The sequence below is a fragment of the Plectropomus leopardus genome, chromosome 2 (genome assembly GCF_008729295.1).
Source record: "Plectropomus leopardus isolate mb chromosome 2, YSFRI_Pleo_2.0, whole genome shotgun sequence".
In the NCBI taxonomy this organism is placed as follows: Eukaryota; Metazoa; Chordata; class Actinopteri; order Perciformes; family Serranidae; genus Plectropomus; species Plectropomus leopardus.
In genome coordinates, this window is record NC_056464.1 from 13,834,109 (window position 1) to 13,861,898 (window position 27,790).

The window sequence follows — 27,790 nt, forward strand, 5'->3', positions numbered from 1 at the left end:
CATCCTCACAGAGGAATGAATTCCCACTGTATCTCATGACTCACCACATCTTTTTATGGCTGAGACTTTATACCCAATACAACTGGCACCAACGACACACAAGCTGATCCCTCCCCGTTTTATTACACTACTGTATCAGCTGCTGAGTGTTTACTTCCAGTTAGTGGAGTCAAGTTGAGGGAGGAGATTTGAGGGAGGACCCACCTGTAGAGAGAGGAAATCTGACAGCGTTGCACCACTGAACAGTCTCAGAGGAGTGTTGGAGAGTATGCCTGCTAGCTAAAGGACAAACTGGTGGTGGTGTCTATCCATCGACTGGAAAGAGATATCAAAATGGGAGGCACTATAAGTCAGAGGAAAGGCAGCAAGCGAGGCAGCTTGAGGAGTCACACCAACAGCGTCACGTGAGTCAAATCACTCGCTTGTTTGGTGCTGATTATACAGAAAATCTAATGTCACTTAGTCTTGATTTGTTGCTTTAAAGCTTGTGTTGCTTATAGCTGAACTAATGATGAATGATGTGTTTGACCTCTCTCACATTACTAGTTAATATGCGTGAAGTTACATGGAGTTATACTAATGCAGTAGCACTGAGAATATGAAACATATATTACTGTATTACACTGAACTACAGTACTGGGCGTTTATCTAGACTTGCATTCTTTTTCCATTTGGCGTGACAGTGGCCTCTGTTCAAGCATACACTCGCACACACATGCAAATATTCACACACCCTCAAAATGCACCCACAGATAAAGACTGCATACAGACAGACTGCCAAACATGTTTGCTTACTGGCTTTGACACAAATTTGTGGATGTATCACCAATGACAATAATAACACAAGAGAATCGAGCAGAACCAAAATATTGAGCATGTTGAAAATGTTTAATGTGCAATATTCCTTTTTTTGCCATTGTGACTGGTTCAGCGTGATCAGTTACAGGTTTGTCCCAACATATCTACAGTTGCCTCGTCAAAGCATGATCTCATTGTGAGAAATAAAGCTTCACTGTGTCAATATTTGCTGGAGGCGATTCATGTCCTCTTTGTTTCGGGAGGTGCAGTGGCAGCTCAGCCTTCTGTAGGCTGGACTTCAGACACATTGGACCGTGAAACACACACACACACATACTGCTGCTCTTAAGAGTGTAAACATTTCAGATAATTCACTTATGGAAGAGAAAAAACATATTCTACAACCACAGGTAGTGACTTTTACAGATTCTGTTAATGCACAGCACTGGACAACTGTTTAACAGTGTAACATGATTATGGTCCCGTTCTGATCTCTTCATATCAAGAGAAAACCAATTCAGATTCTGTTAGTTGCTGAGGTCTTCGGCAATGTTTCCTCATGCTGAAAGCTGAACAAAATGGTATCACTGCTCACTGTAATTTACAGACAGTGTATCACATTTCCTAAGAAATTAGAGACGCTCTTTCCACAGTATATTCACTCAGTTATTCCTAACTTTGGTTGTCTGTATCAACACCTGCTTGTGTGTTTGTTGTCTCAGTCTCTTCTCCTCTGACCCAGGCTTTGGGCGATTTGGGCTTCTGTGTTTTAGGTGACAGCATGTCAGGTTGGCATGTATCCGCAAATCTCTCACGCGCTTTCTCCCAGTTCTTCTGGGACTTTGTTTTGGTCATGGAGACAGCGTCAAGAGACATGGCGGCACCGGCCCCCAGTCCTGACTGGGACTTTCTGATTTTCAGTTCAATCTGTGGAGAAAGGAATAAGAAAGAAATCAAATCATGTTGCTTCAGTCAAAACAGAACCTGTCAGTAGACATAGCCAGATCGTCTTACCGGGTCTTTCATTCCAGCTCCCTCTTTGCCCAGTCCCTCTCCTTTCTTCCAGCCCATCTTCTCAAGCATTTTCCGTCCTTTATTGACTTCACTGATCTCCCTTTGAGAAGTCAAATAAGATGTGGTACGTGATTCTCACTTTGTCCATTATTTCCCATCTTTAGCAAAAACACTTAAGGACAATATACTTACTGATGAACAGAAGCAGGCGCGTCATCTCGTTGAAAAACACCTTCGCTGCCGACCGTCTGTCGTCGAGACTCTGCTCGGTCCATGTATCTAGGGTTCCTCAGGGATTTGGCTTCCTCATATTCACTGCTCTGTTTACAGAAAAGCACAGAGCAGACTGGCAGCATAAAGAGAAGAAGGAGGTTTAAAACTTACACTGGTTGCTGCTCGTCCTCACGCTCACCTGCAGGCCGTACTTGGCCTTCATCTGCTTCAGCTCCTTTTGTCTCAGTGCTTCCTTGTCCTCTTTGCTGAGAGCAGGACCTTTGAGAAAACAGCACATTTTCCACTCTAAAATCTTTCTTTTCATACTTTTTTACACGTGTAGGCTCAGCTGTCACTGCTGTTTCATAAATCTAACGGGAAAGATGTTGTTCTGTGAACGTGCTTTCTCCGGGGATGGCTCACCTGTGTTCTCCTCTCTCCTGTACTTGCTGAGGTGAGCCATCACCTGACCAGGCTCACAGCCATCACAGGTGTCAGTGCCCGAGTGGATATGAAAGGAGAGTACAGTCTCTCCCATCTTCACCTCATCACCGTGCATCAGTGCGTGTGGCTCACACTTTGTTTTGGGCTGCAGCAGAAAGATGCATTGATGACGTCACTGTTGGGGTGAAGTTAGTGTTTTATTCAGAGGCAAAAAACTGAGACGAAATATTAACCTGCAGGATCCTGTTGCCATTGATGACCGTTCCATTCTGGCTTCCTTGGTCCACCAGCATGTAGCTCTGCTGCTCCTGGTCAAAGTACACCTCTGCATGGAACTGAAACCAACATAGTTCAGTTAGAGACATCAACTATACAAATGATATGAAAATCACTGGACAAAAGTACAAGAGATGGGCACCTTGCTAACTCCCATTTCTGGTATTCGGATTGCATGGTCCATATCCTTCTCTCTGCAACAGAAAGACAGCAGGTTGTCTTTGTTATGACTCACAAGAAGTCTGTTCCTCGTATTTTCACTAAGTGAGACAGTACATGCAGTCTTGCAAGGGCATTTATTTCTCAGTTCTTATTAAATCCAAGTTATTCTTTCTTTAGTACTGCAGCCTCAGCACTCATGCCCCCCCCATGTGGGGACCCATTCTAAAACAAGACAGAAAATAGCACAAACCTGCCAATGGAGGCTGGAGAGTCGGCTGTGATGATGAACAGAGTGCCCACCTGCAGCACTGGAGATCTGACCACTGTCACTCTTACACAGGGCGGCCAAATGTCTCTGGCTGTAAGAAAAATACACCCATTGCCTTGTCATTGGAACACAGCAGCCTCAGAGAGCTGCGGTGTTAGGAACAAATGACAGGTGATGATCAAACCAGCTTCAAACAAATTTGCTTAAGAAGTAATCTTGAAGATGTTTACCCTGACCAAGCTAAGAATTCAGCGTGTTGTCCTCTCACCTTCATGACTCTGAGTCTCCATTTCTGACTCTTCTTCGCTTTCCTTGGAGGAGGAGCTAGGAGATGATGAGAATGAGGGAGTGGACTCCCACTCCTCTCTCTCTGACTCCGTGATCTCACCCTCCTCTGGTTCACTATTACCCTCTGAGTCATTGCTGCGAGGCGGGCTCTTCTTCTTCTTCTTCTTCTTCTTCTTCTGCTTTTTTGACTTCAAATTTTGCCTTTTCTTACTTGACCTACTCTTCTCATCATCATGTGAACCGCTTTTCTGCTTCTTCCGCTTCGAAGATTTGTCACTCTGCTCTCTGTGTTTGGAAGAGTCTTTTTTTTGTGAAGCCACATCTGGACTGCGAGACCTTCGCTTCAATTTTCGTGATTCTGTGGTCCTCTTGGTTGTTTGCTGTTCAACCCAGTCTGTTTCTTCTTCTTCCAACTTCACCTCATCAAATATGAGTTCCTGTCATCAGACAGTCAACAGTAACATTACTGTCTCCACTGATGTTCGCTGACAGGAGGCAAGATGACTTTGTAGAGCCCATGACCATTAAATGTCTGGCACTGTTTTTGTACATGGTTTCAGTCTTCAAAGACAATTTGCTACAGAGGGTGGCCGTTTTTTAAAATTATTTGTAGTTTATGGCAGTGTAGAGAGTACCTAATAACCATTTGAATAGTCTTCAAATGAGACAGACAACTGTTTGATATCCTACAATATGAAATGATGATGAATGCTTTATGGTTGAATAACTATCTTCCACTTAGGCTTTACATTTTTAGTTTTGCCATTGTATTATTAATTGTGTTAAAACGTCACCACTTCACTGCTTGATATACAGGCCCAACAGTGTGAATAATCACCTCATATTCAAAATCTTTAAATGATTTTTGAAATTTATTTGTATTTACTCCTCCTATTGTGATGGCAAAACTACTGAACTAAGGCCCACGCTAGGAATATCTTGAACTATTCTTTTAAATCACTTTACAGTTGATAGTAAAGATGTACCTCTGTGGGAAGCAGTATTCCAGAAAGAAGAAATCCTCATTTTAGCCAATGTGTTAGTCACCTCTTGCACCTAGGTCAGAGGATAATCTTTTAGTCAACTAGCCTCAAATTTAAACAATAAGTAAACAATAAGAGCATTTGAAGACTGAAACCAATTAAGTCACAAGTATTTAAAAACATCACATATTTTGAGGGAACTACAAAGTCTAAAGCCAGTTGTCAGCCACTAAGTATAAAATGTAGCTATATTATGCACAAATAAAATACCACATCGTTACATACCTTATCATCCCAGTGCAAGATTTTCTTGGACCCTTTTTTAAACTTGCGGCCCTTCTTTTCACCCGTGCTCTGGTCTTGGACAGGCTCTGCAGCAGTCTGTGCCACAGGCACCTCAATCCTGGAATGAAATTGGTATCGCCCACTCTCTGCATCATAGTAGTAGTATATGCCTGTGTTGGCATCATAGTACAATTGGCTGGCCTGCACAAAAAAAAAAAAATTTACATGATCAGAGGACCGGTAAAAAATGTCTGTCCGGGAAATACATTTCTTCTAAATTAATGCTACTATAGAAAGCCTAATTTGACTGGAAAAAAATGTGTTTGACGAACCGAGTCATAGTAAAAGCCTGTGCTGTGGTCATAGTACATCCCAGTAGTCTCATCAAAGACAAACCCAGTCTGTGTCATAGCCTCTTCTGCAGTGGCCCTCAACATATCTGCTATAGATCCTCCATCACCCTCCTGAAAGAGACAGACATTCCAGTTCAACAAATTCATCTCACCCATTCAAAAACATCTCCTTATTTCAGTATTTAGGATTGGGGTTCATAGAATCAGCCTATTGGATTGATTAGTTAAAAAAATAATAAATAAATTCTAATTCTGCTAATTATTTATTTTTTGGCTATCTAGATGTAAAAAGATGCATTTGCACTTACTTCTGCTTAGTAACTTTTTAATCAATTTTTTTATTCAAACAAACCTCTGTTGTGACAGCAACACTGTCATCAGGGTTAGGTTGAAGGTTAGCACCAGCAGCTGCTGCTGCTTCATTTGGTGTTGACCCCTCTGCTGCCTCACTGCCATCAGCTGCATCCACCGCTGCTCCTGTGTTCAGGCCTTCCTGAGTGTCTGAGGCCTCTGTGGTCTGAGAGTAGCCTCCATAGTAGTAGTTGTAATAATCTGAAAAGGAATTAAAAAAAAAACTTTACTTGCTTTTTCTACCTTCAAACTTGTTTTTAACTGTTTGTAAACATTAGTTTCTCAAATAGTTTGAACGCGTTTTTTCTTTAAACATAAGTATAAAGAATGTCATTAAAAACATCCTGTTGTATGGCTAAAAAAAGCCAGGACTTACTAATAAAACACATACATACAGCATATATGAAAATTAATAAATAAAGACATATAGATATAAACTACACCCCACAAAACGACCAAACAAAAATTACTTTTCATGAGACATAGCAGGATTTAGGGTCAACTTGAATTTCATTTCTTTTAAATAACAAATAAATCTACCTTTTACCTTGTATCTTTAATAGTTACTGTTACTGCTGCAGCTCTCAGATTACGTGAAATGATTATCTAAACTTATCCAATGTTACATACAAGATTAACACACCAGTTTCTGTCCACACATGTTCTTCTGTTTGGGTTTCACTGTCCACTCTGTCTTTTTCTTTCTTCTTACGTTCATGAATCTCTGCACTCAGCTGGGCCACCTGGAACAGTAAGTGTGACTAAATTTAATTGGCAAACACCCACTGTAATAACACGATAATGGGAGATTCAGAAGATCAGACTGATTTCATTCAGGGTTCCCTGCAGTGTTTATAGCTAATGTGGGCCACCTCCCTAAGTAAAGACCACCTGTATTGAGGTCACATGGCCATCGTGTTTGTATGCACTGACCTGTTTTCTCAGGTCCTCGTTGTAGCTCTCTGTGCTCCTCTGTAGTCTTTCCGACTGGTTCAGTTGTTTCTGTAACTTTGACAGCTCTGCTCTGCACTCGTGGAGCTCCTGCTTCAAAGTCTCCACTCTCAGTCGGAGCTCAGTCTCTTCACACTTCGTGTCTGTTTCTCCATTTTCGCTCTCCATTACTTCACCTGGAGACGTTAACAGTCAAGTTTGTAACGGATAGCAGCCTCGGAGTATTAGCCACAGAGGCTAACACGACTAACGTTATCTGTTTTTGGCGGTAGATATTTAAACAGAAAATAAATAGCAAAACCGACACTGAAATGCCGAAGCGACTACAAACTGTGTAATACAACACTACTATTAAAAAAGAGCGCAGATGTGTGAATTAAAGGCGGACCCTGACTGTGCTAACCTGGCTATGTTAACATTAGCGCTTACCGTTTGCGTCTTTTTCGCCTCCTTGGCAGTGAATTTCCCGTCAGCACGGCAAATGAACCGACCTGAAAGTTGAGAATAAACATTTTGTAACTCCTCTGTATTTCCGACACACCCGGGTACATGTTTTGATTAGTATTTGACAGTTACAGTGATAACCGTGGTAATGTTTACTGTCCACCCTGTTCACAACCGCCATGTACTAAGACTGGCTACGTCACAGCGGAAGTACTTCTTCTTCAGGGTTGGCGGGCTTGTTTTCCTCTTTCACGCAGCTTAAAGAACTTCACTGCCACCCGTCGACTATTTTAGTAGCTTAAAAGTAAAACCTAGCATGAAGTTCATTTATTTTTCACGTTTTGACGTATTCTTTCGTCAAATAACATGCCCTTAGCTTCATACTCTTTGACTATATATGGTTTCTGGGTCGACACATTTCACAATGGAGCTCGGTAAGTGTCAGAAAACAGCACACAGTGCTCCATCTGCTCTCACCTTTCACTAATGTTTTACAATTCACTCTAAAAACGTGGGCCTAACTACAGAGGAGTGGACAAGAGACACTGAATAACATTTCCTGCAGAAAAAAAGTGATTTACGCTGGCATGCTAATTAGCTTAATTTTTGTGCAGCATTATCAACATTTAAAAACGTCACTGACTTCAAAATATTTTATGTCTTAGAGCCTCTTTATGAGGCAGTCCAGTGTCGCAGACGTGTCACTTTCTTCAGCAGTCACTGGCTTACTCCCTGCCATTTGGTGTTTATTACATCGCTTTTGGCTACTCTGAGACTGTTGGCAGGAAACTGCAGTAAGGCTAAACCACAAGTTTTTTGTTGCAGCTGCAGCTTTTTCTGATGATGTTTGAATCTGACAACCCGATTTACATTGCAGCTAATTTAAAATGTGTTTCTGTCTAACTGTTTGTTTAGTGACTTGGAATCAAAACGGGATTAAGTTAATTGGCTTTTTGGCTTAAGAGAGTCTTGAGTGAAAGTGCACACATTTGCATGCTAAACTTTGCACAATGTGCTCACTGCAAGTAGAATGAGGACTGCGGATCAGTGGACGCAAATGTATGTATGAATGTGATCAACAGAGGGCAGTATTGCATTAGGTTGATTTCATTGTTGTGGTTTATGTTGCAGCTCTACTCAAAAGTCTGATGCATTTTCTAACCCATGCGTGTTATCACGAACAGCCACATTTGATCAGTGCGCAGTGGTGAATATTATGAATTGAGTATTCATTATAAGTTATATTAAAATGAATAGGCCTCTTTATACTTGCATAATGCATTATGTAACTCATAAACTATGTACTGTACGTCATCACAATGCACATTCATATGGTTTGTAGGTGTGTAATAATAAGCATGTTGAATTATAATTGAAGTTGTACTGCATAAACTTGTGTCACTGTCACATAATAGATTATTTAAATTGATGATGCTTATTGCTCTCAGAATATTTTATTTCAGCCATATATGTTTCTTATTTTCTTACTGTTCTGATCTCAATATGTGTTTTCACCACTGGATGTCACTGCAACGTGCTGAATTTACAATTTGACAGCACAGAGTGGAGCTGAGGTGAATAAAGTGATGTATGAGTACTTTTCTGACTTGAGAAGGTAGTTACTCATCTCTGGCAGGATGTGGTCATAACTTAAAGTCAAACGAGGCAACTGCTGGTTGATGAATGTTCTTCTCACATTGTGCAGTTTATCACTGTCCATATTTGCTCCCAAAGGGCTGATATTTTCGTTTACCTCACAGGCAAAAGTCAGTTGTTGCACACATCATCAACGCTCCACTTGCCCTTCCTCTTCCTCATATGTTCCTCAAACACACACATCACTATTCTTCTTCTTGTTCACATTTTGATTCACTTCCTTCCTCATTGTGTCTACACGTATTTCAGTCTCCAGTGGAAGGGCTGTCCACTATTGTCCTCTAAAAATGTAACACAGTCTCTATTTATAGAGGGGTGTATTTAAAATATGACACTGGAGACATGGTGTAAATATATCATGTGCAAATTATATATCTGCATTCTTTCAGACACTTGAGCCATGAAGTTACAGTGTAGCTTTGTCAGAAAAATATTGTTACTGGATGTTAAGCCTGACATGGAGACAAGGCCAGAGTTGTTTTCCTTGCAGTTTTAGTGACTTTGCTCTTCAAAAATGCCTTTTGGGTTCCTCCCACTGTGTTTGAAATCTGAGTTTTTTTTAGTTGTGTTTGGGTTTTGGTCGGGCGTCATGCTTCTTGGCATGACCTCTAGTGGCTGTAGCTGTGGTGGTGATGGCAGAATGGTCTTTTATCTGGAGACACACACACAGCTGCCTCATGCTAATGTTTATTGATGCTATTTTTAGACAAGAAAACAGGCATTAAGTGAGGACAAATGGTTTGTTTTTAAAGGAGTGGGAAAGGAGGTGATGCTCAGTTCAGGTTTTTTAGTGTGTTTATTAAAAAAAACTGGCAAAGAATTGTTCTGATTTTATGTTTGGGATGGTAATAGGAACCCTTCCTTATGTAACCCACTCATCCCCGGCTACCATGAGTCTAAGCTGCTCACCATTTAGAAAAACAGAGAATCCATGGAAAAAAAAGAGTTTAATGCACTTTCCACGTATAAACATCCATTTATTTTGGAAAAAACAACCTCCTCAGATGCACGAAACACACGCACGCACCCACATACACATTCCCTTTAAGGTTTCACATGTTGTAGCCTTCTTTATTAATCAAATATGACCTCCGTGTTGATCAAGGATTAATAACAAGGATTAGCACTCATATGAAGACGGTGCTGTTATGCTCTAATAGCTTGATCTATTGAGGGTGTCCACCGTGGCTCAGTGATTCAAGAATAAAAAAGCCTGGTGCTTTTGCATACAAACATTTTAGGGACAAAAAAAATAATACTAACCCCAGAAAAAGGGCACATTGTCAGTCTCTTTATACTACCCCACTTGACCAATACAAGCAGGGATCCTCCTCACCCCCACCCCAGTCTGAAGCCCCACCAGGCTCAGATGGTAAATAAGTGGGCAGAGGACAAACTCCACCCTTTCTGGTAAAGTGTGGAAACTCTGAGCCTGAGTGAGGCACGTGTGTCTCTGCTCCTCCATCGGAATTTGGGAGGAGTTTAGCTGCCGCATTGCCAAACCAAACCTTGGAGGAGTTTCTGGAGAGGGAGTACAGTATTAGAAAACAGTACAAAGAGGATGCATTAGCATGTTATGACAAGACTCACAAATTGAAATAAAAAAAAAATCAGAGATATCCCCAGATGTAATTGAAAAAGCACAAAAGCTGTGTCCATATTGAAACTCTGATTTCATTTTGCTTTGAAAACTTGCACGTTATAATGGCGATTGTTAGACTTAACAACTGATAACCTAACTGTCATTTCCACAAAACCATTCACCTTTAATAAGAATAATGCTGATAATATTTAATAATAATGATAATAATAACCTTTATAAATAAAGCACTTTTCAAGAATTTACAAATAGAATTAAAATTAAAAAAATAAATAAATAAAATTAAGCCACTAAAACAACAGAAAAAGTGAAAGAGTAAACTAACCAATAACCACAAAGTAACAGTGAAATGAAAAAAAATGCAACAGATAAAATATGCTACACCTACAGTGACAAATGGGTGACATTATTGAAGTGCATTTTAAAAAAGATATGTATTAAGAAGTGACTTATAATTTGTTTCTGATTCTCCCAGCCATAGATCCTCAGACAGGACGTTCCACAGTTGGGTGGCCCTGACTGAAAATGCCCGGCCACCTTTACTTTTGAGTCGGCGCTTAGGAACAGCCAGCAGAGCCCTGCCTGAGGATCTGAGGCTGCACTCTGGATCACAGGGGAGCAGCAATTCAGTAATATAACTAGGAGATAATTGCAGACAGGGAGCCAATCTGTTCTGTAGAGTCAGTAGAGACTTTGGAGAACCAGCTCATGCATGTTATGGGACATCTAGCCCTTGGTTTCTAACAGATTAGGTTACATAGACGTTCACTAGTTAAGGATAAAGATCTGAATCTCACTCAACATTGATAATAAATGATGTGTTAACAAGCAACATGTCCGCATGGGAGCAAGTATCTAGAAAGCAACAGGCTGGGTGAGGATGGAGCTGTGGGGAACGCAACTGTCAGAGGTGCCACTTAAAAAGAGGCATCATCATGTACGATTGTATCCCTGAAGCCGACCCATTTTTGAGGGCGATACAACAAGAAAAAGCATCCTCAATTGTATCAAATGGAAAGCTGTAAAAGTAAAATTTTAATAGCATCATCAGCATCATCTGTTAGTAGGAGATTAAGTCTAGAGTTGTTTCCATAAGCTGTTATTCTTGCTCTATTTGGAAAGATATCTGTCGCTACTGGTGGCTTTGGTACTTTTAGCAGCATTTGTTGTTTAGAAAACAGTCTCAGTATTTCAGACACGCATCATGCGTTATGTCATGCTTTCTTTTCCTTAACAACACTCAACAATATGTACTGGTGCCAGATGCATCAGTGGGTTTTTACCATCCATTAATTAGTGCATTGAGGGCAATAATTCTGCGTCTGTTTAGCTGTCTGAACTGATGCGGCAGACAGATTGAGTCCAGCCAGGTAGATCTCCTGGGGCTATCTGACAGAACTGGTTCCCCTGGTCATGCATGCCTGCCACTGGATGGAAGAAACAGTTAACTGTTTAACAGCCTGGGGGAGCAAAGAGGTCTCTAGATCCAACCCCACATTCCTAACTTCTCTCTGGGTTATTAAATGTGGAGCCCCAACAGTCCAGCTCCTCCTCCTCCTCCACCTTCTGTGTTTGTTTTTGACTCCCTCCTTCTGCTTCAGAGTGGAAGAGCGCCTGACAGGACCGTACCATTCTCTAACCACAGGGGAATTTATGTAGTTGAGTAACCAGAAGCTGCATTCATTTTCAGAGCTTCAAGCTTCCTGCCTCCCCCCCTCAGTTTTTTTGTCAGTGGACTTGCTCGAGGTGGAGAGGAGAGGTTGGGAGGGGGTGTTCAGCAGAGGAGAGACTGAGAGCAGCATTTTGAAACCCAGCTGATCAGAGCTGTGGTATTCTGCGACAGAGGCAGGGGGAGAGGGAGCGTGACTGGAAAAAAGAAAAGAGAATAGAAAAGAAAGCAGCTGCAGTCTATGATTTTAAGACGGAGAAAATTCGAACAGAAGAGTGGAAAAGAAATGTGTCCTTCCTTTCATGGGAACCTGGAAACTCATGTGAAGAGAGAGGCTCTGTGGAAAGATGTGAGAGCTGTTGGCAGGGTGGAAATCTGAGAGAGAACCACACAGAGAGGGATCAGAGAGGATCTGGAAACCAGTCCAGAGTGTCCTTTGAGTCGAAAGAGGGTTGAAGAACCCCCGTGGAAACAGGAGTGATGTCTTGGCTGTCACCCGTGTCATGGGCCAAATGGACGTGGACGGCGGTGCGAGGGGGAGAGGAGGATGAAGAGGGGCAGGAGGCCAGCGAGGAGAGGGAGCAACGTGGAGAGAGTAGAGAGGAGGAGGAGGAGGAGGAGGAGGAGGAGAGATCTCAAGGCTGCAGGCAAGTGTTGTGCTGTAGCCCTGAGACTTTTGACACTGTGATTCACAGTCTGGACTAATGTAGTGGGCATTTTCACATGTGTGTTCATGTGTGTGTCCACCTGTCAGTTTGGGGATAAGGTTAGATTACATGAGCTGATGAGTGAAAAGCAGGTGTCTTATCTGCATTTTTTTCACATGCAGAAATGATAGTGTGATATGTTGTCGTGCAGCGCTGACACATTTCTGGTGTGTCTGCGGTTTAGGCCGTCACAGTGTTTGAGCTGAATGTTTTTCTCAGCCTCACAGGCACTACATCCTCCTTTCTCTGTGGCCTCACAGAAATAACACACTGCAGTCAGGTACAGTTTAGTTTAATGATGTAATCATTGCTCACTAACATGACACATGCTCAAGGCATCAAGACCTTATTGTCTGTCTTTGCTCCTCGTGTCTGCTTTGATGACCATATTATCTTTGCCATTGTTCCAAGTAAAGATTCACAACTATTGACTAGATAATGTGTCATTAGTTTACCTTAAATCCCAAGATCTTTGTTTGTTTACTATCCTAGCAGTTATCTAACCAGTCACATTAATGTCTAACACTGTGATGTGGCTACTTGATGCAATCAGATAAAAAAAACTGCTGGTCTGTAATGAAAGTATATCACAGATTGTATCCAGTTGCAATGTTCACATTTTGTTTTAAAACAGATACATATATAGTTTGTATGGTGTAGCCTCGTACTCATACTGTGTAGTACAGCTGCGAAGATGTGACAGGAAAGAGTGGGTTGTCCTATTTTCTCTGTCTTTCTATCTTTTGCTTAATCTTTTTCTTTTATCTCAATTACTGCCATGAATCAAATAGTGACAAGTGTTGCCAAAGCACAATGCCCGAGGAGAAAGTATATGGCATAGATGGATTTGGGACAGTAAAGGCCTTCAAAGGCACATTGAAGTCCTCTTTGCACATGATATATAATACTAGAAACATCCAAATATGTATATGGTATTCAGTATGAGTCAGATTTCTATCCAAAACAACACTGACATTTTTGTAGTATCATTCCTAAGATCACTTTGCTTTTTTTATGCAAAAACTAATAGCTGTAGCCTCACAGGCCTCTAAAAAGTATTGAAATAGAACACTAGAGACGAACATCGCTCTTTGGTTGAAGTGCTATGATGACGGTCACACAATAGGAGGGAGGGAATAGAAATTTTTAAAAATGGCATATTTCCTTATACTTGCACATATTGCACATTTCAGTGTAGTTCTGTTTATGCAAGTCCTCATTCACAGTGCTGATTCAGCCCTCTGCTTTTGACTGTACATAGCTCCACTATTTATAATGCGTTCCCTACTCCTCAGTTATGTAAGGATTTTTCTGTCCTCCTGTTTTCTTATGTTTTGAATGTTTGGAAAGTTAATGCTCTCTCTCTCTCTCTCTGGCCTCCACAGCTCTGACTCAGAGGGTCATTTTGACACTCCTGAGGCAGCAACTCCTGTCCGCGCCCCTCCGACCTTCCCAGGAGAGCTGGAGAACAACAATACTGATGCAGACAAAACAGGTGAGGCCACTGCTGAGCTAATAACAAAGAAAGAGAAAGATAAGAAGAGGCAGTCGGCATACTGTTCAAGACGTAAACACACCGCACTAACACCTCTTGGTAGCTGAAGGTTCTCATTAACATTATAAATAAAGAACACATCAAAAGATTTTCAGGTACATGGCACATAATAAAGACAGAGTGCCATTGAAGTTGCCATGGAAACAAGAGTCTTTTGATGTTGCTCCAAACCTTCAGACATCATGTGTGTGTGCATGTGTTGTCATTGTCAACAATAGGAAAAAAAAATCATTTTCATGATCATTCATAATCATTTTAAATAGCACATCTGGGCAAATATGAACTCCACTACTGTGTCTGAACTGTGTGCGTGGCGTATCAGGTTCAACGCGCCAGGGTAATTGGATACATATGCAGTCTGAGTGTGTCAGGAATGTACCTACTGTCTGAATTTAGCTTTAAATTGTACTTTATGTGTCTTTTTTAACTATGAGTGCCATCCTACAAATGTGTCTTGTTGCAGTGTTTTATAACAGGTACCTAAGGTAAATAATACCTAAGCAGCAAAACATGTCCTGCATGCTTGGTATGTAAGCTGGTATGCAAACTAAATATTGGGTGGGTTTTGGGTGTGATGATGGGGCTGTCATTGTCATTTGAATCACTGAAAGGAGGAGCCTACAGCAAAGTGTGGGAATGGCCTTTGCTCTGGAATTCAACAGGTTCAACAAAGGCTTTCACCCCATTTTGTATTGGTAACTGATAGAGGTCACAATGAGGGGAGTGACTGAACAGAGCTTGTTATCAGGCTGAAACCATCATGCAGCTCACTTTTTAAGGAGCTTTTTAGGAGACCACATGTTGACATGAGGCGGTTGCTGTTTTTTTTTTTTTAGAATGAATCTTTCCCGTAGAACAGCTTCAACAACATTTTCCTAAAGTGTACATTGTGAAGGTCAACCAGTAAGGAGCGAGGAGGGAGTTCACTTTTGTGTCAACCACAAACACCCCTCCCCGCAGCTGTGAATGAGGAAGTTCGAATCCTGGCAGGCAGGAGTTAAAGTGCCTCTAGAAACTTCTTTGAATGTAAACAGGCTCATGGCTGTGTTTGTCTGTGCCCATCCAAACTCTCCATTACTACATCAGCATCAGTATATAAATGATGACAATTTGTAAATATTTAATAGATAGTTCAAGACAAACCTCAGAAGGCAGCTAACATTAAAAAAAAAAAAAAGCTGTATGTGACATTCAGAGCTAATAATTCCTGCTGCGTTAAAAATTAAACTTGACTGCAGTCGGAAAACCAAGATGTCATTAGCAATACCAGTTCTTGCCATGTAGCTTTTGTAGTTTGCACATACAAACACTGTAGCAACACGTCCAGAGATAGATGTTGGACAGTACTGTGTGTATGGCTGTTTTAATGAGACACAAATAAGACATAAGTGTTAATAAACATTTTAATACTGCAGCTTTCACTGTTTTTTGGAAGTCAGGGTTGATGAGTTTCTCCTGACTTTTTGAAGTCTGACTTCATTAGACATTCTAGTATTCAGACTTCCCCGTGCAAATAGAAGGGGATTGTGTGCACACAGCTCTCAACATGGAGGTGACTGACTCGGCAGCTAGTAGCTAATGGTGCCGACTCAATAAACAGTGCTAACAATAGCAAGAGTTCTGACAGAGCCAACAGTGTTAACGTGAAGGGGAACTGGTGGGTAAGCATTACCTTTCTGCAATAACACCATTCCGTCACTGTTGGTCAGGACGGCATTACCAGTGGTAACCACCATATAAGGGTAGTGCAGCGCAGCGATGATTAGCTAGGCAGTGGGATACACACACAGGGATATACATGCACTAACATGCACGTGTAGCTGGACCATCTACCACAATAACAAACAGAGAGGCTCCGATAATAAAACAAACAGAGGGACTATCACCTCATTATCTACTCAAGATGCCATAACTCCACTACATCACATAGCAAATACTTGTTTAATGCTATTTTAACAAATTGAAACCTGGAGCAACATCACTTTTGTTGTTTTAGTAGATTTAGAAAATTATTTTTCAAAAGCTAGGGAAAAACATCTAGGGGGACAGAAAAACAAGGTAGGGAAAAACTATATTTCTTAATATCATAATTATGTATTTGAAATTATGTTACAGAATTGCCTTCCCAGGTTATTCACATGTTCTTTCTTTTTCTTTGTGTGTGTGTGTGTGTGTGTGTGTGTGTGTGTGTGTGTGTGTGTGTGTGTTTTCTGTTGTTTTTTAAAACAATTTTCAGGTAATTTTTCTTGTACTTTTTGCTAATTTCTCGCAAATTTTTGGGTCATTTTTCTTTAATTGCTCATAGGCTTCTTTCCATATTTTTGTCAGAAATTAAGCCAATTTGCCTCGGTGTCAAAGGGTTAAAAGTCTAAATGTTTCATGCGGCCTCTTGAAATTGATTATACTACCATATGGATACTATGGATAGAAATATCCATCTATCCATCCATCCAATGCATGAAAGCATTTGACATTTGGCTCGAATAATTACATATACAATTCATTGTCTATATTAAATGTTTTGATTTAAAAACACTGGAAAATTGTTTGAAGTTCAAGATTATCATTAATATAATGGTATATATATAGATGTGGTCAACCTAAAACATTTTTCACCTTCAAGTGAAGAAGGGTGTAATAATAAAATGGTTAACAAATGCAAAAATGGTAAGCAAATGCAAAAATGGTAAACAAATGCAAAGCAGGCACTGCAGCTAAGTGAGATTCATCCCTGCTGCAACACACTCTGCCTTAAAAAAAAAGCAAGAGTGAAAGAGCAAAAAGCGATCCATATACTCTTACTGAATATGCATGTTGGTTTGGGTGTTTGGACAGACATGTTGGACTGCAGGAATACTATGAAAATGACACTGGTGACATGATTGTGGAAGTAGGTAGAAACACAGCAGGCTGTGCTAGTCTCCTAGCAACATAATATTACATGAATATGACGAGTATGAGTCAAGTCAGTTTTATTTATAAAGCCTATTATTACAAATCAGTTTGCCTCAGGGGGCTTTACAGCATACGGCATCCCTCTGTCCCTAGACCCTCACATTGACTAAGGAAAAACTCCACAAAAAAACCCTATGGTGTACAGGCATACTGTAACATGTCGATGTGTCAAAGCGTCCCCTGGAGACAATCATTATTCCACAACAGCCACTGTCCCTGTAGTCCTCACCACAGTGCAGAATTAATCATATAGCTCTCTTTTTTTCCCTTTTTTCTCTATTTTCTAATGCACTGCACGATTTAAATGTCATGGCCCTTATAGTAACACATTGCCATGGCAACAGCAGCAATTGGAGCAGTTGGCTGGCCATGAACCAATCAGATGTCACCTACATTTGAGTTCAGATTTTGATTGGAGTGATCATAGGGGGACGAAGTATGCATGTAGTTTTAAATTTTGCAGTTTGAAAATGTTTTATGGTTAATACTGTTTTTTTTTTTCTCTCTTCTTTAGATGTGGATCAGGAGGAGCAGCTGATAGTGACTGCGCCTGTTTGGGATCAGGATATTTTGCTCGGCCACAACATGGGACAGGATGAGCCTGTGGCCCCCATGGGTGGCCCACTGGAAGTAAACATCAGGACCATGGAAGAAGAACAAACAGAAACAGAGAAGCCTCCAGAAGCCCTGGGCTCTGTGCCTGTCCCCGCTGCTGTAATGGAAGCGCCTGAAGTGACTAAATGCACAGAACCATCCCCTGAGCCACCTCAAGCCCCAGATCTGGTTGCGGATCCTGTCCCAAATATGGCTCCAGCTCCAGCTCCAGCTCCAGCTCCTGCTCCTGCTCCTGCTCCTGCTCCTGCTCCTGCTCCTGCTCCTGCTCCAACCCTAGAACCAGACTCAGTCTCCATCAGCGAACCTACAGTCAGCCCAGCTCCAGAGCCCTCTGAGCAGAAACCAGAACCACAGTACAATGGCCTCGACCAGGCAGAGCCTACTAAAAAGACTAAAACCAGCAAGTCTAAACCTCCCCCCTTGAAGGTAGAGGCCTCACTAAATGAGCTCGCACAAACAAATAAGGAAGAGGAACTTCCTGTTCCCAAGGCCACTTACAACTTTGACCCCAACAAGCTGGATGACAGCTTTAACCCCTTCACCTGTGGCGGATCCAAAATCCAGAACTCTCCTCCACCATTTGGTGCAAACTCTCTGCCCAGACTTGAGCCACTCGGTGGCTCCCTACCTGTGTGTGAGGCAAGCTTAGCAGCTCCAGCAGAGGCAGATGTGATGGAGCCATCATCAGAGGCTAAGCCTGTGATGCTGGAGTTTGGTCTAGACGAGGGGACAGTCAGCAAGCCACCTCCAAGGAAATTAGGTGGCAAAAAAACAATCAGCAAACTCACAGCTAAGAAGCAGAAGGCTAAAGCATCAGGGGCTTCCTGCAAACCAGAACCCACAGTGTCAGAAACAGATTCCCAACCAGCCCCAGAACCAGTTTCAGATCCTCTTCCAGAAACTGCTTTGCCAGTTTCAGACTCTACCGCTCCTCTGAACATTGACGATATTCCTATTCCTAAAACGGGAACATATAACTTTGATCCCAGTCAGTGGGACGACCCAAACTTCAATCCGTTTGGTAGCAATAGCAAGATGAGCGGCTCCCCGGTGCTCCCCAAGAAATCCTACAGTTTTGACCCAGACAATTTTGATGACTCCATGGACCCTTTCAAACCCTCTAAAACCTTAAGCACAGAGGACTCGTCCAGTAGCCCGCCTCAGCCAGAGAAAAAAGTGAAAGACGGAGGCAAACAGAAAGCAGCACAGCCAGCAGGGGAGAAGAAAGTGAGGCAGATTCCCAAGAAAAGCAAAGAGAGAACAATCACGTAAGTCCACAGCAAAATGAAAACATTCTTTCCAGCTTCAGGAGTTTGAAATTTTGAGCTTGTAACATTATCCCCAATAAATAAAAATTCAGATTTCAGTTTATTAAATTTATACATGGCCATGTTAGGTTTAGACTCATTCCACTAAGCTTGCTCTTTATTTGGCTGGATGTGTTTACATTTACATCCTCAAGTGGTTGGATGCCCACCAAACAATGCTTTGAACACATGCCAAACACTTAACACTGCATACTGGTCATTGAAGCAATTTCCACAGGTTATATATAGGCCCTTAAAAGTGCTTGCAGCTGCAGTGGTTTGGCGTAATTTCAGCTTTTCCAGGTCTGTCGGCATCTTGTGTTAATGCTCAGCCTTTAAACTATCTAACATGCTGAGCAGAACACCTTCAGTCACTCACACGCTCTCCTTTGTCTCCTCCCTCCTGATCTGTTCTTCATTCCCTTAATCAATATCTCCTTCATCCTTCATCCTTCCTCCTCTTGTCTGTTACGCAACCTCCCTCCCCTCCAACCTCTGCTTTCGTCCACTCTATTAGCTCCAGGACATCTGAACAAGCCAAGTTTCTCTGTTTTCTGTTGTAAGTACTCTCACTATCGGCGCTCTCTTTCTTTCTTTCGTGCATGCTGGCTTCCCATTTTACTTTCATCGTGACATGTGCTGTGTCAGAACGGATTATTGAAAGAGCATGTGAGGGAAATAATACTCAGTTTCACCTCAACTCACAAGGCCATACATCATCCAAGTTAATTTGTCCTGTCTTGTGATCCCTCCAGAAGTTGGTCAGCCTATGAATGGTTATACTAACTATACTAGCTATGTATGTAGCCGTGTTGTGGGGCAATGCAATCAGCTCAAAACGCATATAAATGCTTGCAGCTCTATGGTTGTAGAAACAAGAGGAAGATGTGTACAAGGATCACTACATTTGGATCTATATATTCTGACACTTGTACTGGTGTAATGTGCTTTTTTTGCAGGAATTCCTGTAAAGTTCAGAAATATGATGAGAGCCAGTCCCTGGTGCTTGACGTGTGCAATCAGGTAATGTTTTGTCAGCTGAAATGGTTCACCTCACTGCAGTGACACTGCAGCGTCCATTATTAAGCAGCTGTCTAACCCCTCTGCCTCGCCTCCTCTCTCTCACACACACACACACACACACACACACACAACACAATATGCTGTGACACAAGCTGACAGGAGTATCAGCAGTGACTCCAGCTCTGCAGTGCTGGCCTGGCACGGTGACAGATCTGTGACTTAACACTCTGCAGTCAAATATTTGTCTGCTGCCCCTGTGTGCCCTCAACATTCACACCTCCTCCACCCTGAAGAGATATTGTCAAGATGTTGTTTAATGCCAGAATTTCCAAGATGACTTATTGTTGCAAAGTTTGTCAAGGCCCACTGATGTTACCTTACATAAGACATAAGAGCAACTCCACCAGCATAGTGCAACATGAAAGGTTCCAAGTTACGTTCGATCTTTGGGATTGTTGTAAATGATACTTCTGTATGTCTTGAGTAATGCAGTGTATTCACGTGTTCATGAAATATTTCAATGCACAACAGTTCATATACACTTTCCTAAATGTGAATTCAACCCTGCCAGTCATAAAGATGCTTGGGCAGAAGTAGTGTTTTGTGTTGTATTTCAACATGGGTCAGTGGTTGGGTTTAGGCAACAAAACTGCTCGGTTAGGGTTAGGAAGAGATTGTGGTGAGCTATAGACATGTCCACTCATGGGACTTAACAACTGATGAAACAACTCAACGTTAACTTTTACTTTCACATGGGACACGAACACCTGTCTCCAGAGTCAAAGTCCTATGCTGGTTGGACCAGTCTATCCTAAGTAAACTTTCTCGGTCTTTATACTACGTGCATTTTACTGACTGCCTAATAATGACACATATGGGCTCACATTGGAGTTAGCTGAAAGCCTGAAGAGTCATATAGAGATGCTAAAGGGTGCATTATGTGACTGTATCTGATGCTGATGGCCACTTCTCAAGCAGTGTTTTTTGATGCCCTGGGAGAGAGACATGGTTAACTTTCTTATATAGAAACTGTTTTTAGTAAAGCTGCTGTAAGGAGTTATATAGTGTATTTATAACTAGTTCTATTTAATATTTGATATCTAAGTATAAAAATCCCATTATAATGTGGTTCCTGTCTTCTGCCATTGACTCCAGGAGGAGGACGAGGTGGTGGCTCAGACCCCAGAGATCTCTCAGCGAGTTCATCACGCAACTGACGAGGAAAAGCTTGCCTCCACTGGCATTATGGGCCAGACAACAGAAAGCCAAGAGGAGAGGGAGGAGTCTGAATGCATCAAAGCACCTGTGAAGAGTCAGCCAGTCAGTGATATATCTGTCATGGATGGTATGTTTGTATCATCAAACTCTATACTGTTTGTAGAATTTAAAGCAGTGTTTGGTGTTAAAATTTAGGGGTTAGGGGGAGGTTAATGTTAAGTCATGCTAAAGGCAACACTTTTTTCTCTTCCCATATTATCTGTAGTAAACAGCACTAGTAGACTACATAGTTCTTTTGATTGCCATAATGTCTGGTCTCTTTTTTCCACCCCTTTTAAGTTAATGTGATGTATATAAGTTAATAGTATGTTATAGGATACATGAAAATTGTATGCAAAAGGCATGGTGTTTCAGCATGCTCAGAGAGGGGCCAATTCCAACACTGGAATGAAGTGGAAAACGTGAACAAGGAGAGCGGTTCAGTTACATAATTTTCTCAACTTCTGTTGGTGTATTGCGCTCTGCAGTGCCCCAAGAATGTGTCAGACTTTATGAAGGAATAAAATACAGCATGCATGCTCAGCAAAAGCTTGTCCTGGATATAAGAAAGTTATGAATGTGACGCTGAGGAACAAATACTTCCCACAGTTGTGCATTAAAAACCAGTCTGTGTTAGTGGAGCAAACATCACAAGTTTTTTTTCTCCTCAAAGTTCCTGAGACGAAGATTGCAGATCACTTGGACGAGAAGGACACCTGCAGTCTGAAAGATGATATCGTAAGTAGACTATAAGAACTAAGGGGAGTGAGCAGTATGAATATTTAAACATGACCGGCTTGTTTTGCACCAGCTGCTCTTTATCTCAGTTGGGAAGACCCATAAATGGAGTCCTACTTTTTATGTTTTCATAATGGTGTGTTACCTAGCTCAATGGCAATTTTTGCTACAATAATAATTTACTCTAGTTCACACGCACTGTATTTGTCTGAAATTACCACGCTTGTTCCTTCAGGTTATACAAATATTTGATTAATAAAATCAACACACAAGTGAGTAGTTTGCCCAGAGCGCACCTTAAGAAGACATCACTTGACCTGACAAGTCATAAGGAATTTGCTTTTACAAATAGTTAAGCTTGTTAATATTCTCATTAGCTACACTGTGTGTTTTCCTCATGTTCCACAGAGTGAGATACCCATGACAAACAACCAAACAACAAAGCTAACCAGCATTGAGGTCCCAGACACAGCAGCGCTGTCCCAGGACAGCATACCTCTGAGTGAGATGGACAAGGCGGCAGTGCTCACTCTGATCAGAGAGGAGGTACGTTACTACCACACACACTCACAGAAAGACACCACTCATTTCATAAAATGAACCTGATGATGATACATTTCAAATGATTAGATCTGAGTATTTTTCTCTTCATGCCATGTCTTCAAATCAGATCATCACTAAAGAGATCGAGGTCAATGAGTGGAAGAGGAAGTATGAGGAGAGCAGGACTGAGGTTATGGAGATGAGGTAAGAAGTTTCACTGTTTGTCTTACTTCACATTTAAAAATATGACAAGCCAGATGTAGAAAAAAGGTAAACAATTTAGAGAAACAAAGCTGACAAATGGTTGGCCTTCCACTTTTTATCTTGACAGGAAAATAGTTGCCGAGTATGAGAAAACAGTTGCACAGATGATTGGTAAGTGGCCGCCACCTGGTGGTGGTTTATATTCTACATGGGTTTGACTGTTCAACAGGCTCAACAGTTTATTATCACTAGATTGCCATTTTAAGTAGCATTTGTTTTTCATGACTGCTTACATTCTGACACCTCCATGATACACTCATTTTAGAGGCACAGTTAAACTAAAACTCAAAAATGCAGATTTTTCCTTTTAGCTGCAGTATTATTTATCAACTTAGATTATTTTAGTGTGAGTTGCAGAACTTTATTGGTCGTAGAGATGTCTGCCTTTTCTCCAAAATAATGGAACAAGATGGCACTCGGCTTGAGGTGTTCAAAGCAACAAAAATACATTTGAAAAACTCAGCATCAATGTTTCTTTCCAGAAGTCATGACCCGGTTTCTCCAGATAATCCACAGACCTTGTTGTGAGCAGTTTCATGTAGAAACTATTTTCTTTCTAACTAAAACCCACCAACTGTATCACAGTGCAGAAGAAAGTGTGCATCTACTCAGGGACAAGAGACTCGTGCACATGAGCGCTTGAGATGTAAACATTAATGGCGTCCTCCTCAGCTGAGCTGTGACATTAGCTATGTCAGTGGTGCAAGGTGAGCTAGCAGCAGATTCACAGTTCCTTCTCCTCACAACATTTAACCGCCACAGGCCAACTGCCATCTAGTTACATTTTATCAAAGAGATGGCAAACACCTCTACGGCCGATATCTCCATCACTCAGAAACTCACACCAAAATAATGTAGATTGATAAACAGCTATATAGAAAACTGTCCCCATAAGAATGCATCACTTTACACTGTAATTAAATATGTCCTTGAGACAGTTTATTTCTCATCTTTATTCTGAGTGTTTTTTGTAATGTGACTGCAATTAGCCTACAGATCCAAAACAGTGGAAGACATAACACTGCTCTGATACTGCATAACTGCACTGTCTTTGGACATCTATACAGTTCAATAGTATACATTACTTTATTTTGTTATTTTATCTGGTGATGTGCCCACATTCACTTAAGAGTTGTGTTTGACAAGGTTGCTGTTTCTGTTCAGTGTTTAAAATGTGGTATACATCTAGCCCTTACTTCCTTCATATCTTACATTTTGCCTCGTCTGTTGGTTGCAGAGGATGAGCAGCAGCAGAAGTCTCTGTCCTGCAGTAAGTCAGTCAGGCAGTTGACCCTAGAGAGGGATCAGGCCATTGCCGACCTCAACTCCGTGGAGCGCTCCTTCGCTGACCTCTTTAGGAGGTATGAAAACATGAAGGGAGTCCTGGAGGGCTTCAAGAAGGTCAGTAAAGCTCCAGTATGAAGACGATGAGGTGTTGTCCAGCCCACTACCACATTATAGCCATCACTTTATATTTTCTACATGTATCTCTCTAGAATGAGGAGGTGCTGAAGAAGTGTGCGCAGGACTACCTGATGAGGATCAAGCAGGAGGAGCAGCGATACCAAACCCTCAAGTTGCACGCTGAGGAGAAACTGGACAAGTAATTTTTAATCCTTAAAAAACAAAAAACATTTGCGTGTCATGGCTAGACAGAGCATCTCATTTTCACAATCTATCTTGTCTCCCTCACTTCCTGTCTAACAGGGCTAATGAGGACATAGCCCAGGTACGCGCCAAGGCAAATGCGGAGAGTGTGGCACTGAGTGCCAGCCTGAGAAAGGAGCAGATGAAGGTGGAGTCACTTGAAAGAGCTGTCCTTCAAAAGGTAGGATGACAGCAAACTTGATTAAAATTGATTCCCTGTGTTACTCTGTGTGAGAGCGAGAAAGGTCAGCTGAAAAAAATCACTCTGGATAATTGAGGTTAAAAGCCCTCTACTGGGAGAGTTCTCAGTTTGTGTGTTTGACTTCAATTTTCTAAGTCAGAAGTTTAGTAAAAGTTGCTAAAGACAGGCTTGTCTAAAAATAGAGATATTATTGTCAAGTGAAATGTGGTATGTAGGTATTATTACTGTAAACAAATAAGATTTTATTTGTGTTTTTCAAAGATAAGCTCGTAATTCCCGCAAAACCCAAGGTTTCCTGCCCCTTCTTATTGTCTTTGTTCTGGTCGGTTTTCTATTTAAGTTTAGTTTAAAATGATTAATTTCTCTTCCTATCCAATTGTTGTCAAAGACATTTTTTCTTGTTTTAAGCAAAGAGATCCAATAGATTTTTAAAGCAAAATCCCGTCTTTGTGGCTCACAGTTTTAGAATTCAAATCAATGGTGTTAACTTACAGTGATTCTGTAAGTGTTTCATTTTAAACCATTTGTAAAATTACTGTAAAGTTCTTCTCAATGGCAGGCATTCAGTTCATTTTATTAATGCAAATATACCAACACACTGGCATCATATCTAACACTGGAGGGCAGTGTTTCACTTGTTAAAACCAGATTTGGTGATCAATGAAGGCACAGACCCTCATTACTAATCCCGGAAAATAAACAAGGAAGTGAGAGATGAAAAATAACTGAAAGATATGATATTTAGCTTCACCTCTAATTATTAAACCCTCTTCCACTCTGTCTCTCCCAGAATCAAGAGATCGAGGAGCTCACTAAGATCTGTGACGAACTGATCGCCAAACTGGGAACAGAATAAGAGGCCTTTAATCAAACTTCCACCACAATATTGATGTAAATACTGTACACGCTCACACTTCAGCACACATCGACGGTTTCTTTCTCTCTGCTCGTACGTTTTTTGAGAATTACATTTGAAATATAGAACGTTTGCTCTTTTCAGACTGTAATATGAAACCAGAGCAATAATTATTCATAGTGTGAATCATGCTGTGGCAGTAGACAAAGCACAATGTTATCATGTGGTGTGCGTACATTATTTTGAAGGCAATTTATTGATCCTTGGTTAACCCTTAGTGACCCACCACAGACTAATTTTTTGTCTCTTTTATGCGGGGACTGGTAATCTTAAGGGAAAAATAACATGTCGCCAGTATGATACATAGAAGTGGTATACATCATCTGAAACTGGGAACCTGAAGATTAAATTTGAGCTCTGTGATTATCCCTGATGTCACATTAGATCATTTTAAACACTGAGGCCAAGCTTTAGAATATTATCTTATTACAATAAAACAGCTGCTATGGGGGCTAACATCACCATACATACCCAATTTATGCAATTCCAAGACTGTTTAGGAACTATGCACAAATATTTAAATACACTTTTTTTTGTAATGGGACAAAATAAAAATATATATACTGCCTGCAAAAAAATGCATGGTTTATGCCAAGAACTGCACGGGATTTGCATAAAGTGGGTGTGTCTATAAAAGGGAGATTTGTGGGTTTCCATAGAACTTGTTTTCATTCTGTTATCTTGAAGTGAGGTCGTGTCAGTTTTTCCCTTGGCAATCTTTTGCCAATTTAACCCGTGTCCCAACAGGCCATGGTTGGTTCGAATGAATGCGTTCTAAATGAAGCGGTTCTCCAGTTTCACATGATACCACTTTCATGCTGGCTTACAAAATGAGCACGCTACGTCCTCTTACAGACAGTAATGTTGGCTGAGATTGCCGGCATTCCTGCAGGTTTCTTAGAGTTAAAGGACTTACAGTAAAGGCTCATTTTGTTTTTCATAGCTGCATCAGTTTTTAACTGTTGATCACCTTCTTTGAAATGTTTGTGTAAAAATGCATTCGTTCTATTACAAAGAATCTCTATTACCATCCTAAACAGCATGTTTAACACAAAACTGTGGGAATTACAGTGGGAACCAAGGGAACGACAACGTGGGCACACAGCAAAGATCTTCTTTTAGCACAGTGCATCTGCTCTGTAATTAACTGTGTTGATGATACCGTGTTCAGAAAGGACAAATCTCTCTATTGAGTGCCTAAACTCATCATAGTGTATGAGTTCCCCGGCTTATAGAGTTTTCTTGCTGCCATTTCTTTTGTTCTGTTTTCGATCTCCTTTTATCAGCAAATGAACTGTAAGTAATATTACTTAAGTTGCCTTTGAGTTTGTCTGACATGGTAACATACAACATACAATGTGTAATGGAATCCTCAGTTATGCAGTTTTAAGTTAAACCACAAATTCATTTACATTTTGCCTACCATCAATCTCCTGGATTGTTCAATATGAAGAGCACTTAAGAGAATCTTAAATTCTGTTCAGTAATATCTTATTCATTTGGTTTGACGGTGATGGGTGGAAATTAAAGTTTAGTTTAGTGAAACTTAAGTAGTAAAAACTTTGCTCTAATTATACTGTAATACTAAACCACGTGCCATGTTTAATTTTCTCACTCTGCATGTGAGTGCTGGGAAAATGAGAAGCCCATTCTATCGTTACCATGTAGGTATTTTCAGACTGTATTCATATTTTATGTGTGAGCCCAAATGCTGCTGGTGTGCCTTTATTTTGTTTAGTTTGTAAAAATCCTTCATGCAGTTGTTTCCAAACTCTGTTGCCAAAGTGTACTGACTGTATATCTTTCCTGGACAGCATTGAGCTTAAAAAAAAGGGTTTGCGGTTGCGGTGAAAGTCTGTGTTTTGGTGAGCACAAAGTTCATCATGTAATATGTCTTCATCGCTAACATCAGCATTTTCTGTTCCGTTTGAACCTGAAGGAGCGCACAAGTGCATTTGTGGTCAGATGTGTTTCAGATATATTATAACGGACGGATTCTTCTGTGAAAGCTTGGTTTCACATCAGCACAATCAATTGCCAAATGTCCTTGTATGTAAAATGACGTGAGTTTCAGTGACTCTGTGTCCTGCTGTTGTGGTGTTATGTGAGTCTGAAGGTGCTTTTCGATGCAAATCCATTGTTACAGTACAACATGTGTAAATTTTATACTTTATGAAAAGAATATTGTTGCTAATGTTTGTAAAACTGAAGAATTAAGTATACACAGATTGTATGTTAACTGCTATATTTTGTGCATTCCTGAATAAATGGTTAAGATTTAATATATTTCCTACTTTGCTTGAATC

General features: G+C 40.9%; 2 protein-coding genes across 5 annotated transcripts; one reads left to right on the forward strand and one right to left on the reverse strand.

Annotated features, from left to right (window-relative positions):
* Nucleotides 1-285: 285 nt before the first annotated feature.
* Nucleotides 286-27,766, forward strand: LOC121954245 (transforming acidic coiled-coil-containing protein 1-like). 4 transcript variants are annotated; one of them, XM_042501617.1, is made up of 14 exons: nt 286-404; nt 13,848-13,957; nt 17,487-18,855; nt 19,412-19,453; nt 19,854-19,917; nt 21,073-21,262; nt 21,848-21,912; nt 22,321-22,458; nt 22,583-22,659; nt 22,787-22,830; nt 23,957-24,120; nt 24,216-24,322; nt 24,427-24,547; nt 25,359-27,766. In XM_042501617.1, the coding sequence occupies exons 1-14, from the start codon at nt 334-336 to the stop codon at nt 25,422-25,424; spliced, it is 2,628 nt and encodes an 875-aa protein (XP_042357551.1). In that variant the 5' UTR covers nt 286-333; the 3' UTR covers nt 25,425-27,766. The 4 variants fall into 4 exon arrangements, with proteins under 4 accessions (XP_042357551.1, XP_042357560.1, XP_042357532.1 ...); XM_042501626.1 differs by lacking the exon at nt 286-404 and adding an exon at nt 7,139-7,264; XM_042501598.1 differs by lacking the exon at nt 286-404 and adding an exon at nt 11,882-12,402.
* On the reverse strand, nt 873-7,057 carry aggf1 (angiogenic factor with G patch and FHA domains 1). The gene is made up of 16 exons (XM_042501638.1): nt 6,963-7,057; nt 6,816-6,877; nt 6,369-6,562; nt 6,079-6,178; nt 5,437-5,636; nt 5,064-5,195; nt 4,732-4,932; nt 3,444-3,900; nt 3,158-3,266; nt 2,888-2,939; nt 2,703-2,804; nt 2,449-2,614; nt 2,225-2,304; nt 2,005-2,132; nt 1,813-1,912; nt 873-1,725 (listed from the first exon to the last, which is right to left on the reverse strand). The coding sequence occupies exons 3-16, from the start codon at nt 6,552-6,554 to the stop codon at nt 1,471-1,473; spliced, it is 2,268 nt and encodes a 755-aa protein (XP_042357572.1). The 5' UTR covers nt 6,555-6,562; nt 6,816-6,877; nt 6,963-7,057; the 3' UTR covers nt 873-1,470.
* Nucleotides 27,767-27,790: the final 24 nt, after the last annotated feature.